The sequence below is a fragment of the Zootoca vivipara genome, chromosome 5, assembly GCF_963506605.1.
Source record: "Zootoca vivipara chromosome 5, rZooViv1.1, whole genome shotgun sequence".
NCBI lineage: Eukaryota > Metazoa > Chordata > Lepidosauria > Squamata > Lacertidae > Zootoca > Zootoca vivipara.
Genome location: NC_083280.1, coordinates 55,379,036 through 55,395,410, shown reverse-complemented (window position 1 = coordinate 55,395,410; position 16,375 = coordinate 55,379,036). Strand labels below are relative to the sequence as shown.

At 40.0% G+C, this 16,375-nt stretch overlaps 1 protein-coding gene across 4 annotated transcripts in view; it reads right to left on the bottom strand.

Annotated features, from left to right (window-relative positions):
* Positions 1 to 5,175: 5,175 nt before the first annotated feature.
* Positions 5,176 to 16,375, bottom strand: part of LOC118096496 (deleted in malignant brain tumors 1 protein-like) — a 36,069-nt gene continuing 24,869 nt past the window's right edge. The window contains exons 18-27 of one of the 4 annotated variants that reach the window (XM_060274805.1): positions 16,037 to 16,175; positions 14,107 to 14,303; positions 13,237 to 13,281; positions 12,947 to 12,991; positions 12,655 to 12,699; positions 11,915 to 11,950; positions 11,445 to 11,623; positions 9,841 to 10,232; positions 8,620 to 8,894; positions 5,176 to 6,687 (exon numbers count right to left, since the gene is read on the bottom strand). In XM_060274805.1, coding sequence (XP_060130788.1) covers positions 6,539 to 6,687; positions 8,620 to 8,894; positions 9,841 to 10,232; positions 11,445 to 11,623; positions 11,915 to 11,950; positions 12,655 to 12,699; positions 12,947 to 12,991; positions 13,237 to 13,281; positions 14,107 to 14,303; positions 16,037 to 16,175 — 1,502 coding nt within the window. In that variant the 3' untranslated portion in view covers positions 5,176 to 6,538. The remainder of the gene's footprint in view (positions 6,688 to 8,619; positions 8,895 to 9,840; positions 10,233 to 11,444; positions 11,624 to 11,914; positions 11,951 to 12,654; positions 12,700 to 12,946; positions 12,992 to 13,236; positions 13,282 to 14,106; positions 14,304 to 16,036; positions 16,176 to 16,375) is intronic. The other 3 variants (XM_060274806.1, XM_060274807.1, XM_035138406.2) reach the window with 3 other exon arrangements.

Genomic DNA, 16,375 nt, shown 5'->3' with positions numbered 1-16,375 from the left:
AACACCCACACAGCTGGCTTTTATAATTCTTATCAGTATTTTGTAATGGATTACAACTGACTTTTATCATTTTATGTGTATTCTGTAATAGATTATATAGTTCCTTCAAAGTTTATGACATCCTCCTGAATGAAAACAGCCGCTCACAGCTGGCTTTTATAATCTTATCTGTACTCTGTAAGAAGGCTGGGGCTTTGCTGTATTCATCATTGAAATGCCTGACCTGGAAGTTAAATATCATAAAGCAACGTGGCATCTTTTACAAAAGGATTCAATATCATCCAGCTGAAGAAGACGTAATATTTTTGCTTCTGCGTTTTGTACAGTTTACAGTATGTTCCATCCAGAGTTTGTCCAGGGCCAGCACCAAATGCAAAGATGATGTTTGTGAGAGCAACTAAAAAATTTAAAAATAAATAAAAACGGCCAGCTTTCAGATGAAATTGCCGTACAACTACAGTCTTTCCCCTTCAGAGACTACAGGTATGTGTCAGGAACAAATGATACTTCTGAAAAGCTTTCTTTTACAAAATACAATGAAGCATACTGATTGAAAATATTCTTTTTTTTTGTTTTTGTTTTCCAGTGCTTAGCACCAAAAAATGCAGAACACACAGCAGGGAACGCAGTAGGGAAAGTAAGACAAAGAAAATCTTGTTACTGCTGCTGCACAGAATCCAAATGGTTGCACAATGTACCAAGGTTCTTAAATTTCAGAACATAGTAAGGTTATTGCTCTTGCTCCGATAAATAGTTCATCACTGTATACCAAGACCTTAATGCTTATTACTAGTGCTATAAATTGAAACTCCTGCTAATAAACTTCAATGAATTTGTGTACAGTAGCCTGCGGCATTATGTGAAGTAAAGTTAAAAGGCACACCCTATGAACGGTTAAATAAATAAAAAAGGGAGAAAGTATTTAGCTTCAGAATAATTGCACCATAAATTCCCAGCCGTCCCCAATATGCCCAAACTTTGCTGTTTATTTGCAGGGCTTGGTGTCGTGCTGGCAATAAAGCTCAAAGTTCCGTTGTACACAGGACAGATGGTCATGCGAAGCGCAACAGAAAGGCGGCTCTATTTGATTCTGCAGCATATATTTTGAGGCACAGAATATGAAACATTAGCTAATGTAATGAAAGACTTCAGAAAACATGGCAGTGCCACACAAAGACATGCAATCCCAGTATAGCCACACCTTGTTATTTATTGCCAGGACTTTTTCCTTTCTAGTACATATATTCCTATATGCCCTAGTGCATAGGGGGATAGTCTCTCCTATATTGATTATATTGTTGAATGTGATGTTGCCTCTTTTGGTAGTAAAGTGTTGTTTGAGGTGCAGATTTGAATGAGGAATTTGAGAAGGACTTGTGGAACAACATATGGTCTATTTAAACACATTTTCTTTGGTTCTGGCAAGTATTAGAAAAAACTCATTGAAACACTGCATAGATAGTACTATGCACATCCAAATGAACAATTGGCTTTGTTGGCAGAATTGTGGAGCTGCAGGAACCTACTGGCATCTCTGGTGGTCTTGTCTTCGCATTAGTACATTCTGATACGATACGATACGATACGTATAATCTTTATTGTCATTGTCCCATGCAGAACAACAAAATTGAAAATCTACATGAAACTTACAACAACCATCAGCCTACTATCTAAAAAATGCATATCGACTCGCTACCCATCCCACCTATACATAATTAACCCCCTAAAAACTCTAATACCCCTCTTGATTTGCTCCCTAAAACTCTGATGCCCCACAATTGAATACAGACCCTCCCTCACAGACTGCCTTTTGCTGTGTTCAAAACCGAAATTGCTCTTGGATAGAAGCTATTTCTCAGGTGGATTGTTCTGGTCTTTATGACCCTATACCTCCTTCCAGAAGGCAGAAGCTGAAAGAGATCATTTCCGGGGTGCACACTATCCTGCACAATATCTGCAGCTTTCTTATAGCACCTGGAGGCATAGATTTTCTCCAAAGTGGGAAGAGTGCACCCAATTATCCTCTCCGCAGTCTTTACAACCCTGGACAGCGCGGTTCTTTCCCCAACCATTCAACTCCCAAACCACACACACAGACCATAGGTTAATACACTTTCTACAGTACAGTGGTAAAATGCCCTCAGCAGGTCCTTTGAGAGATTGTTTTTCCGGAGGAGTCTCAGAAAGTATAGCCTCTGTTGTGCTCTCTTCATCAGGTCTTTGCTATTTGCTCCCCATGTTAGATCATCTTTCAACTCCATTCCCAGAAATCGAAACACAGAGGCCTGTTCCACACACTTCCCCTCAATATTAAGTGGTGGAATATTCAATTTGCATTTCCTAAAGTCCACAATTATCTCTTTTGTTTTCTTTAAATTAAGGAATAGATTATTTTCCCTGCACCACTGCACCAACTGCCCAACTTCCTTCCTATAGGCCGCCTCCCCCTCTCCAGCCGCAATTAGACCAACCACCGTTGACTGTCATCGGCAAACTTAATGATTTTGTTATTAGGGTACTTGGGAGCACAATCATGTGTATAGAGCGTATATAGAAGCAGTCTTAACACGCACCCCTGTGGCGTCCCCATATTCATACTGAGATCCGCAGAGACGTGCGAATCCATCCTGACCCCTTGGGAACGGTTCGATAGAAAATCTAATATCCACCTGTGTAAGCTCGGCTGAAGTCCCAGGTCTAATAGTTTGGGCACCAGTCTATGTGGAAGAATAGTATTAAATGCTGACCTGAAGTCCACAAATAATAGTCTCGCATAGTTCCCTTGTTTCTCCAGATGAGTCAGGACAGCATGTAGTGCCATTGCCACAGCATCCTCCATGGATCTCTTCCCCTTATATGCAAACTGGTATGGGTCAAGTCCCATACCAGTCTGCACCAGTTTTTCAAAGCATTTCATTATGACGGGTGTCAGCTCCACAGGCTGAAAATGATTCAGGCTATCTTTGATTTTTTCGGGGGGCAGGGGTATTATGGTAGCGGATTTCAGACAGGATGGAACAGTGGCTTGGGCTAGAGACTGATTAAAAATCTTTGTAAAGATTCCTGCCAGCTGGTCTGAGCATCTCTCAGCACCCTCCCAGTTACACCATCAGGGCCCATGGCTTTCCTTGCATTTACCTCCTTTAGTACTCGCCTCACTTCTCCCTCTTCCACTCTAGCTACATTCACAATGGGGAGTGACAACAATATCTCTGGCATCTCTATTGGAGCCACTACTTGTGTCGTCTCAAATCGAGCAAAGAAGATATTCAGCTCCTCCACCAGAGAAGCAGTACTCTCTACAGCTGATGGACTGCTAGGTTTGTAACCAGTCAGATGTTGAACTCCCTGCCACATTTGTCTGGTATCATGATTTCTCAGGTGACCCTCAATTTTTTTTCCTCTATACGCCGCTTTTGCCTTCCTGATACCCCTCTTCAAATTCGCTCTGTCTATCCCATACAATATCCAATCTCCAGTTCTAGAAGCAGAGTTCCTGGCCTTCAACAGCCTCCTAACCTCCTCCGTCATCCAGGGTTTCCTGTTCGGATACAACCAAACATGCTTTTCCCTGGTGACGTTTGCTGTGCAAAATCTAATATAATCCAGGACCATTGATGTATAAGTTTCCAGATCTTGATGGTCGAACATATTCCAATCGGTCTGCTGGAAACAGTCCTGCAGCTGATGAGAAGCTCCCTCAGGCCACACTGTAACCGTTCGTGTTTGTATCTCGACTTGTTTCCTAAGGGGCGTGTATGCTGGTGTCAAAAACAGGGACACATGGTCTGAACCACCAAGGTATGCTAAGGGCTTAGCCTCATAAGCCCATCTAATATTCATATACACCTTATAAAGAGTATTCCCTCCCCTTGTTGCACACTCAATGTGCTGATGGAATGTGATTTTTGGCAGAAATCGGAGTTGTTATTGGCCATGCTCTAGATCCAGATCCTAATCTCTGCCTTGTCTTCATATCTATGGGAACCTTATTAGATTCCTCTTGGTTGCTGCTAGATTGGCCATCCTTCAAGGCTGGAAGGAAGTCACATACATTACGCTGGAAGTTGGTATAGAAAAGCCTTATACACAGCTGTTTCAGAAAAGTTTACTCGCCACCTAAAGGTACTGAGAAGTACTGAGAAGGGATGCTAAGATAGAGGACTTTGCTGCCATCTGGTGGGCCTTTGTTACACACATGAACAAGCAACATTCGAGGCTCCTTATTCCTGTAAAATATGACTTTATTTGGATATACTTCTAAATCTTGTTTGCAGTACTTGACTCTCGAACTCCTCCTTTGTGCCAGGGCACTTAATGTCTTCAGTTTTTGCATTCTTGTCCCTCTATGACCTACCACTCACTAGCTATCTTCCATTTCACATGGCCTCCTTAGTGTCTATGTTTGTTAGCTTCGTAAGGGTTTTTCCTCCTCTATTATGTCTTTGTTGCTTAACCAATTAGAGGAAAAAGAAAACAGGCTGCAGGTTCAGCTTTGGAAATAAAGTGGTCTGTTGGGAATTCATTTCTGGATCTAACTAATCATGGAGAGAGAAAATATGTGAAAATCCTTAGAAAGGAAACATATTCCATACTATGCTTTGGAGCTGAATACAGAACATGTAGCATAAGGCAGAGGAGAACAATGCACAGAGAACAGGCAGCTATATACGGTAGAGATGGGTAGGTCTGTCAGTGTCAGTTTCTCATTTTTCCAGTCTTAAATTCAGTCCTCCACATTTCTACATCAGGTTGCAATTTTTTAAAAGAATGCCCTCCTGAAAATTCACCAGCATTTAAGTGCAAATTGTTCCAAATCTATAGACTGGTGGATGAAATTTTGCCTGACACCCAGTTTCTCCAATGGATTTTCCCCTAATACATCACATTTTTTAAATTTTCAATAGTACATGCATTTGTATGCACACTTCATGCTAGAATATGTGTGCTGTATGCACATTATTTAGCCAGAGAACTGCATTGCAAAATTCAGAGAAATGCACATTTGGAAGAATGTCAGTGTCATTTCAGAAAATGTAAATTAGTGAGCTTGCCTTTAAAAGTGAACCAAATGATATTTCTCCCACATCCCCAGGCACCTTGTGCCAACTTTGTATTTCCTTTGACCATTCAAAGTTGCTAATGAGACAATATAGACCAGTGAACACAGGTAACTTGCAAAGATGTAGTAATTTTATTGCAAAGTAGTTGGCAGAAAAATGCAACTTCATATAATTTGGCATTACATTGATGAAACAGATTTTTCCATTCCTGAATACATCATAAAACCCTATAACTATCTGTTCAGTTTTATGGACCATTTTTTCCTTGGGAGTTGCTTGAGATTATAATTCTCCTCTTATTATTCTGTCAGTCACCATGTGGACTCTGAATGCCTCTTTACCTTCAGTTAGCAAAATGCAACAACAAACCCTGAATCTGTTTTATGCTTCATACAAATGATGGATTTGTTATTTGCATCAATTTGACAGAATGAATTGCCACGTGAAAGGGTAACATCGTCATCTGAAATTTCTCCCAAAGCACAATGGGGCAAAGCAGGAGTTTTCAAAAGAAGCAGAAATAGCATAATGGAATAGTGACAGAGAAATGTTGAATTGTGAGATCCTTTGCTTAAGTAATTAACAAAAACATCCTAGGATTTAAACTAATTGTAACCCTACAAAGATAAATGGAACTGAACATGAAATTCTCTGACCGAACTGGCTGGTGAATCAGGCCATAAGCCAAACTGCTTGTTTACACTTGTGACAGAGATTCTACACTAGTCAAAAGAGAGTATCAAACTTATCATTTCAAAATCAACATAGCTGGAACATGTTCAGCTATGTATTATGAAGCACATTTCCTATGTCTGTTTCCAATTATTCCAATAAACTTCAGCACTTTGCCTTTCAGCTCCTAAATATTAACTGAAGAGTCGCAACAAATCCTCTTTTGAAATATAGTCATGATGCATCTCTGACATATGAAGTTGGCAGGTATAATATTTATACAGTAATACCTCGGGTTACGAACGCGATCCGTTCCGGATCACAGTTCGTAACCCGAACGCTGCGCAAAGCGCCATTTTGCGCATGCGCAGACCGCACGTGCCGCTTCTGCGCACACGTGCGCGGTGAAAACACTTCCGGGTTTGCGCAGTTCGTAACCTGAACTGTTCGCAAACCGAGGTGGTCGTAACCCGAGGTACGACTGTATGTAGAATGGTTTTTGGAAGTACAATGGGACTTAACTATATCCATAGAAGGTAAGGGGGGATGTTTAAAAGGATAATGAGAACAATTCCACAATGCCATTAAGTCAAATTAGCTGGATATAGGCAATGATTTTGATCAAAATAAATATTTGATCCTGGTACTTTGATTGAACTGGATTGTGTTTCAATCTACCAGTAAATGTGTCCAACTATAGATGTTCCTGTCTATGGATTTAAATTCCAGAAATACATGCTAAAGATGCGGGTTTTGTTTTTGTGTAGGAAGTGCTGAATGAATCTCTTGCTGGTGCATTGGTATCAGTAGATTTGGTGATAGTTTTTCCTTCTCAGTTTGCTGCTTATAAGTAAGCCGGACAGAACAAAGACCATGGCTGCCAAAAGTACAGTAGTAACAGTAAGTGGGCTGAGAGCTTCTTTCTTTTCTAGATTCACACTCTTAGCCAGTTCTGTAAATAAAATAAAAAAACACACAGTTTGGAACAATTTTTCAGATAATTGATGTATGTATCAGATTTCTTACCTGTTCTTCACTATAAGATCCCTGGGCAAGTTACAGCAATACAAGGAAAACACTTTATACCATTATCTAAATGTATATACCTGTATATACTCGAGTATAAGCCTACTTTTTCAGCAAAAAAAATGTGCTGAAAAAGCCACCCTCGACTTATACTCAAGTGAGGCGGGCAACGGCGTAGAAAGGCACAGGACCGGGGGTTCGTAGAATGCAACTCTCCGAACCCCCGTCCTATGTCTGCTCTGTGCGAGGCGACGGGGAGGGATAAGCGGCAAGGAAGGGATGCTTCCTTGCCGCTTCTCCCCCACCCCGCCACCGACAGCTGGGAAAGGCATAGGATGGTATTTATTTTTATTTTTGAAATTTACCACTGCATTTCCCACCCTCGGCTTATACTCGAGTCAATAAGTTTCCCCAGTTTTTTTGAGGTAAAATTAGGTGCCTCGGCTTATATTCGGGTCGGCTTATACTCAAGTATATAGGGTATTTTAGTTTTGTTAGAGGGCAAGTTCATCTTTGAATGGCAACAACTGCTTTGAAGGCAGAAGGCCCAGGTCAAATTCCTGGCATCTTCAGGTAGGGCTGGAGAGACCTCTGTCTGAAACCGTGGAGAGTCACTGTGAGTCCATCTAAAGAACTCTGAGTTAGATTGACCAATTGCCTGGCTTTGTCTAAGGCAGCATCCTATGTTCCAAACATAAGAGTCAAATTCTTCATTCTGCCCACCTTTACATTATATTTCCACACATCAGTGGCATGTGACTCCCAAAAAGTTGCCCATTACTCCCAAAAGTTACCCGAAGAGTGGAAGCAACGCAGAATGAGATTTCATTGTGTGATGTTACTATGCTTTTGCCAGGCAAGTTAGGAATAAATATTGGTTTTCATCTTATTTCAACAAAGTAGTAGAATATTTCAACAACACTTTGTTCTTGAGTAATTATTATTTCAAACTACTTTGGAAAATATTTTGAAAATCATTATTCCACCGCCCAGATTGCTTTGGTGGGAGAAGTTTGCATATGAGTCTCAAGCTGTACCATAGCATGACAGCACTTGGGGAGGGGGGATGACAGAACCTTTTAAAAAAGCCCACCTCCCCTCCCCTCCCCCTCTGTTTTATCTGACACCCACCCTCTCTCCCAACCAATCACAGTATGATTGGTGTGGTTGCTTCAGGGCCAAGTAGGATTTTTGGCCCACCTGCCTTGTTTTGCAGCTGGAGTTTTTGCCTATGCCATACTGTAAAGTGGGATAGGAGACTGTTTAGGTGAAGTGCCTTAATATTAGGCTATTCTGGCTGACAAGTTCATCGGGCTCTTAACTGTTCTGTTTGCGTTATAGGTTAATCTGGCCATTTGAGTGTTTTTTTCTTTCTTAAATAAGGTAATCTTAATCTGGACTTTGGCACATAGGTACCACAGGGGGAACTTGATAGGCTGGCTTGGCGATCCCTTTAGGCTTCATTTAGGGGTGACTGTTTGTTTCTGAGGCCTGCAGCTCAGGTCTGTAGGGCTTGGAGATAGGAGAGGGACTTTTTCTGAAGTCAACTAGCCTCATCCACCTGGAGTTTGGTGGCCCAAAGGGGTGGTGGTGAATGAAGGCCTCCCAACTCACCATCAGGATGTGGCCGGGGTAAGGAGTAAACAGAATGGTTAACCCTTGACTCAGCAAGGGATTGGTTTGTCTTATACCTACGTGGTTTCCTGATTTGTTCATTCCCACACCTAATTGGTTTAATGTTCAATAAAATGGTCGTTATTCAACACAGCAAACGTGTTCATGCATTTAGTTCAATCCTGGTCTGCAATCATCAGGAAAAAAGTAGCCAAAAAAAGAAAGAATCAAAAATAAAAGTTACCCTGTCTTTTGTCTTCATTGGTTTCTTTCCGCAGTTTGACTGGTCCCACGACCACATCCACTTTATCCTGAAGATTATCTGTTTCCCTCTTCCTTCTAGTTAAACATCCCTGGTAGCATCGGGATGAGTAATCATATGCCTTGCACACTACTAGTTTGCATTGCAAATAAATTTGATTGTGTTCATAAAGAAACTTAAAAGAGTTGAACTTGAAACGAACGTTGTTGTTGCTTGAGTTAAATCTGAGATTTAAGAAGGTTGGGTCTCGCACACATCTGAAAATAAAAGAACCAAGTTTGTTTACATAATTACTTTAGATGAATCCTTTATGGAGTTCTGAAGTATGTTATATATGGTGACTAAAGACTAAAGACCATGCTGGAGAAGGATGAGAAGAAATATCAATAAGTGGATGGTGGATTTCAGAGAATAAAATGGAAGATAGACTCAGCGTATGTGAAAGCAGTCACTCAAAATACCAGAAGTTACCAGAAGTTAGAAGCTTCAAGTTAGAAAATTCAGAGCAGACAAAGGAAAGTACTTCACACAGCACAGGGCATTCTTAAACTTTGGGATTCACTCCCATAAGATGTTAGTGGAGGATTAAACTATCAAGGTACTAGGGATGATGGTTCTGCTTTGCATAGCTGCCAAGTTCTCCCTTTTTTAAAGGGAAATTCCATTATGCTGAATAGGCTTCCTCACGAGAAAAGGGAAAACTTGGCAGCTATGCTGCTTTGCCTCCATTGTTGAAGACAGTATGCTTCCGAATACCAGTTACTGGGAAGCAACTGGGGAGAGGTCCTCCATGCAGGCTGGCCATTGCAATAACAATCATTTGCCTGCCCTGCTTTTGTCTAAGACTCTTTGACTGATGACACAATGAGTTAGCAGCAAACAACCATATTTATTATTATATTCAGGAACAAGTAATAGCAAGTAGGCTCTGCAACTCTTTATAGGTTTTCTTAAAAAATATGATGTCAGAATCAAAAAGTCAGTTTGAGAGTAAAGCAACTCCACTTGTTCATACCACAAAGAAACATTTAAGTACAATCCTACATGTGCCTACTCAGAAATCCAGTTGAGCTCAGTATGGTTTATTCCAGATGAGTCTGAATAGCATTGCATGCTTAGTATTAACTCTGCTGTCATATAAGCCAAAAGGAAAGCCCTTCTTCTAAGTGGATATCTAAACATGTCTATCGAAAATATACTCACCCATGCTTGATTAAGTCATAGGTCAGAGTTGTGAAGTCACCAGGGTATGGAGATGTTACACATGTGTCTAGAAATAGTACTAAGTTTGGATCAGAACTGTTGAGAGTAGCTTGAAGATAGAGAACCTGGTCGAGGGGCACTACATATGGGAAACTGCGAACTGAAACGTCGAAAGATGATGATTCATAGAACGAAAGTGCCACACTGTAGTTGCCATGTTTTCTTTCAGTAATGTCAATGGAATTTTGGGCAATAAACATCGTCTCTACAACACTCTTTGCGTTCATTTCACACATAATATGAAATTGAAAGTTTTTCCTTCTTGTAATGATATAACCAGAGGCTGATGTCTTGATTATGTTGGTATAGGTGATGGTGTCATTATTTGACTGCTAAAGGATCAGGGGAGAAAGATATATGTCAATAATATGTGTAAATCAGGACCTGTCATATAAAACACACCCAGTATACTTAATCACTTTAGAATGTGCTGATATTTTAGACTTATTACCATTAAAAAACCACCTTATATAATCTGGAATTTTATTGTATTCTCATTGAAAAAGTTAAGAAAGATAAAAGTATAATAAGATGAATTCAGTAGTTGAGAAGAGAAACACAGAAATGTGCAGAAAGATTGCTACATCATTTAATTCAAATTAATATACCAATGAATATCTGACTTTTATGACATTTACCTTTGAAATGCTATGGGTTTCTTTAAGAATAACTGAGTTTATTTGTTTGTTTGTGTGTATTAACATGACGAGTTTTGTCCTCAGAAGTAAAAAAGCTGAGCATAATGCAAAGCATTCAAAGGGTGATCATAATGCTACCTCCAATTTACTGGCTTTCTAAAAGTGGAGGACAATCTGAGGAACATGTCCCCCCCCTCCTTATACCACTTACTCTTTCTGGAGCCAATTCCCCACTCCTGCATGTCAGGAATTACCCACAATACTTTAAATGGTGTGGCGTATTGTCAGAAATTACCCACAATACGGAAATGTCAGGAATTACCCACAATACGGTCTGCTTTAAATGCTGATACTCGCTCTTCAACCCAAGTTCTGAAATTGGTAGTTTCACAGCTGAATTAAACTTATTGTTCAATGGTGTCAAAGTCAATGAAGGGCAACACTGACATCTCCTAGAAATATAGTTGAAAGAAGAAGAGGACTAGCTCCATGGCAGAGTGGAGAAGAGGCAGGATGGCTTTCCCAAGGCTCTCTCTAAGCCAGATCATTCAGATGTTATAGCCAAAAGGTGGGTGAAATACTTTTCCAAACTTTAAAACAGCAGGGTAATGTTACAAAGATAAGAACCAGAAAACAGATAATGTGCAGTACTCAATGTGGTACTGAGTAACTAGTTCCATCACTTCAATGATTTAAGCTTGTGCAGCAGAACTTTTTTTCCTCCTCTGCCCACAACCCCTTAGATCTCATCTTGGGTTTCCAACAACCCTGAAATAGATTTGAGGAGGGTGTGAGATGTGCAGGGAGAGGATAGAGGAGAAGTGCCATAGCACATGCAGAAATTCTTGCACAAACAGAACAAGTGCATTGGATACTGACAATATTTTTAAGAACTCATTGTCTTACCTTTCTTACTGTGCCACACCCACTATATGGTATCTTGAAGACCACATATTCTTGAGTAATCTCAGGTGAGCAGAAGGGGTCTGAAGTATTCAGGGATACTTCGCTTGCATTGTAGCCCAGCAACCCAAGATAGTCCCTGCTGATGTGTGCAAGCATGTATTCTCCAGAACATGAAAGCGCTGAATGAGGGCACATAGAAACCATATTAAATAGTGTGATGTCAACACATGTTACTTATGAGTAGGGGCAACCTGGGTGAACGATATGTCAAGCAAGTGGGGGCTTGTTTGAGCTCATAATGAAGCTGCCATGCAACAGCTTAACCACATTTTCAAGAAATTTGAAGTATCTGGGAGGGAATACTCAGTTTTAATATTTCCTTTGAACACAGAGACTTTTCAGCTAGGCAACCCAAATCAGCAAAATCTGCAATTCTCACATGCATCTTTTAGGGAGAAATAGGAACTTACTTCTCGAAGGAACTGGTGCTAAACTTGTAGGAAGAGCTGTGCAAATGAAAAACGAAACAAAAGGGAGATCAAATCTGTGTCTAGTTAGCATTTAAATGGTAAAAATTTGGGAAACTGTAGGCACAGCATTGAGTTCTGTGCCTTTACCTGCTACACCCTTCCACCATAACAAAGACCATTATACAACCCTGTACAAACACTGTTGCTTGTACACCGGTTTGTTGGGATTTAAGTATATGAAAGATGTTCTCTTCAGAATGCCTCTACTGTGTAATCTAATATCATTCCCTGAAGAGTAAAATCTACTGCTTATTTTCTACAATGGAGAGAAAATAACAGAAACCAAGTAGTTTCAGATATATATGTGGTGAAGAACAGTCTCCCTGGATCTTGAGCATGCAATTCTCTTCAAGCTCAAAGATGCTTAAATCACATGACTGTGAAAAGAAGCATCTAGTTTCTTTGAGTGTCATGTTTAACCATTTTCCTTATTACCTAACAAATGACACAGAAGGAAAGGGGGAAAAAGGAATCAATATAAATAATACAGATATTGCACTGGAGATATCAATATCCGAGCAGTTATCTATCCAGTAACCGAGTAATATATTGCAGATATTTTTCATTGACCGAAGTCACCAGTGTGTGTGTGTGTGCGCGTGCATTAATCATACAAGAATACAATTAAAGGGAGAGCATTTAAAATGAAATGACATAAAAGAAAAAGAACAAGGTCTTACCAGTGGTTGATTCATTGAGAGGTGGTGCAGTAGTTGTTTCTATTCCTATTTAGGTAAACAAATAGTACAATAAAAGTACTATTACACTGATGATAAGATCCTAGCAGCAATATATTCAATAACCTAGTAACATATGGCAGATATTCTTCATTAACAAAAGTCACCAGTGTTTGTTTGTGTGTGGGTCTGTGTGCGTGCGAGCATTATTTATACAAAAAAAAAAAATCTCAATACAATTAAAGGGAGAGCATTTAAAATGAAATGACATAAAAGAAAAAGAACAAGGTCTTACCAGTGGTTGATTCATTGAGAGGTGGTGCAGTAGTTGTTTCTATTCCTATTTAGGTAAACAAATAGTACAATAAAAGTACTATTACACTGATGATAAGATCCTAGCAGCAATATATTCAATAACCTAGTAACATATGGCAGATATTCTTCATTAACAAAAGTCACCAGTGTTTGTTTGTGTGTGGGTCTGTGTGCGTGCGAGCATTATTTATACAAAAAAAAAATCTCAATACAATTAAAGGGAGAGCATTTAAAATGAAATGACATAAAAGAAAAAGAACAAGGTCTTACCAGTGGTTGATTCATTGAGAGGTGGTGCAGTAGTTGTTTCTATTCCTATTTAGGTAAACAAATAGTACAATAAAAGTACTATTACACTGATGATAAGATCCTAGCAGCAATATATTCAATAACCTAGTAACATATGGCAGATATTCTTCATTAACAAAAGTCACCAGTGTTTGTTTGTGTGTGTGTCTGTGTGTGCATTATTTATACAACAAAAAAATCTCAATACAATTAAAGGTAGAGCATTTAAAGTGAAATGCAAGTAAATCAGGATGCTTAAAACATACAAAAAGCCTGGTGGAATAAAATACTCTCCTACAACATTAACAAAGAAGGTGTCAGGTGGGGAGATGCTGCTTCAGTTGTTGCTAAAGTGAAGCAGTGCCTTATTATTCAAAGTGTACATGTCAAAGGACTAGAATTTTTAACATGGCAGAAAATTGTACATTCAGATCTTACTTTGGTCCCTCTCGGGGGAAATACCTTTGATCTATTCAACTGCAAACTGATATCATTCATACAAACAGGAAAGTTAAGCAAAGTAAATATCATATTCATCTCTCAATAGGTCACAGAAACTGTGCTATAATCCGGCCAGCCTATGGGTTTGTATGTTGGTATGATCCTAGACAAAGGGTGGGGAGCCTGTGGCCCTCCCAATGTTGCTAGATCACAACTCATACCATCCCTGATCTTTGCCTATGCTGGCAGGGATTGATGGGAGTTGGAGTCTAAGACCATCTGGAGAACCACAAGTTCCCCATCTCTGCTTACAATTTTCAGCTTACATTGCATCCTCAAACCAGAACAACATTAATCTAACACAATACATACTAGAAATGTTCCAGAACTAGATAAATAGATAACTCTTACTTAGTGGAATAGAAGCATAAGAAGCATAAAACCCATTTCCTGAGTAATATGAATCTCTGTACAGCACAATAGTCATTGTGTTGTAAGTTGATGTGTAGGTATAGTTGAGATAGATGCCAGAGCAAATTCTTCCAAGCAGAGTGGAGGCATACGCGTACCCATCGAAGATCTTAATATATTCTTTCTTGCAGTTCAGGCTGTATAAAGGTAGGTCAGCAAGTCACTCTTTGTGTATAAAATTATGCCATCATTTCATACATCAGGTTTTCCCATTAAGTAAAGAAAAGTTACATAGGTTGCTTATATATGGGGGTTCAATTTCATAATGGGTCACTATCACAAATGATACACTGACAATAGTGTTGTTGTTCTTTACTTATCAGGGTTCCCCTGGAAATAATAAATCCAGGAGGGGGCAGATATGGGCTGGTATTTTGATGACAATGACATTGTTTGGATACTGCAAATTACATGTCATATGAGGAGCAAAGATGCCACATTGAACATTCTCTTGAAAGCACCCTTCGATTCTCTCTTTGGTGACATATATGCCAAAAATAAAGGTAAATACGTGGATTCAGTGGAGCTGACCTGAATTCCGAACATATTAAAGTAATATTATGGTTGGTTCTGCCTGTGAGAACCCCAACCTACAGCTATGATACCATGGTGATGGTTCAGGAAATGTCAGCTGAGTGATAAGTTAGGTGGTTGAGAAGAAGAAGAGGAGGAGGAGGAGGAGGAGGAGGAGGAGGAGGAGGAGGAGGAGGAGGAGGAGGAGTTTGGATTTGATATCCCGCTTTATCACTACCCGAAGGAGTCTCAAAGTGGCTAACAATCTCCTTTCCCTTCCTCCCCCACAACAGACACCCTGTGAGGTGGGTGGGGCTGAGAGACTTCAGAGAAGTGTGACTAGCCCAAGGTCACCCAGCAGCTGCATGTGGAGGAGCGGAGACGCGAACCCGGTTCCCCAGATTAAGAGTCTACCGCTCTTAACCACTACACCACAATGGCTCTCAGATGTATCCCAGATTAGTTCAGCCTAAAAGAGTGGCATGCCTGTGTACATATCAGGGTGCCTTGCAGTGTCAGACCTCAGGCCCATTATGTCCACTACAGTCTGCTCCAACTGGCAATGGCTTTCCAGTGACCCAATTATAGGTCTTTCCCAGCCTTGCTCCTGGAAATGCCCAGAATTCAAATATACTGTACAGTATATGCATACAATTTAACCGCTTTGCTATTGAATGATATCTCCTCTGGATGGAACAGCATAATTTGCTTTAAAGAGAAGATTCACAAAAGACTTGTTTTTTTTACTCATCTTTCAATGCCTCGGTGAAAGGGCCTGTCCTTCATATTTCCCAAGAATGCATTAAAAAGTGGACCCTTTTGTTTTCAGGAAAGGGCCAATATCTACCGCTTGTAGAGTTTGTAATAAAAATGTGTTCACGGCGTATTTTCTTTTAAAAGGTTTTTAATTTGTATGGGATTTCATCTAGTGTAGGGTAGAACCACATGATCAGTTAGCAGGATTCGAACATTTTAATCTGATAGCTATCACATGCTAAATTTGTTGGGTAGGATCAGGGTCCCTCATGCAGAGAGTTCTGCTTGTGTTCAAGTGAATGCAAGTTGAAATTCTATGCAGAGCCTCCCTGTGCAACACAGAGAAGGTGGGAGGCTGAGAGGGAAGGAGCAGAGCAGACTGCCAGGTTAAGGGCAGGGCTTGCATAAACATTCCAACCTCCCTAAAAAGTTTGGTGCTTACAAATTCAGGCAAACACCTCAGCACATCTATCTTTTCCACAGCAAAAAACAGCCACCCATAACATATTAAAGTCTTCGGGTAATGACAAAACCATGAATTAACATCATGTGCAGATTTCCCATAGGAAATGGAAAAAAACATTCAGTTCCTTACACTTACCTAATATAAGACAACTGGAGAACTATTTGATAACCAGGGCTCACTTGAATTTCCCAGATACACTGTACAATGGCACCATTTCCAGGATAATATGGTCCAGAGATAGATCCATTTGGAAGGGAGAGATAGCCACCACATGCTAGAAAACACAACATTTTGTGCATGTAAGCCAAAATGGAATTTTGTACAGAGAAATCTGAAATGAAATCCAGCTTAATTTAAACTCTTCCTCCCTCCCTCCCCCAACTTGATTGCATTAACTCTCTCCTTCTGTTATTAATAAGCAAATAATTGGCCCATTTAGGTTGAAGCTGGAGGCCTCCAATATCCTTGCCCCTA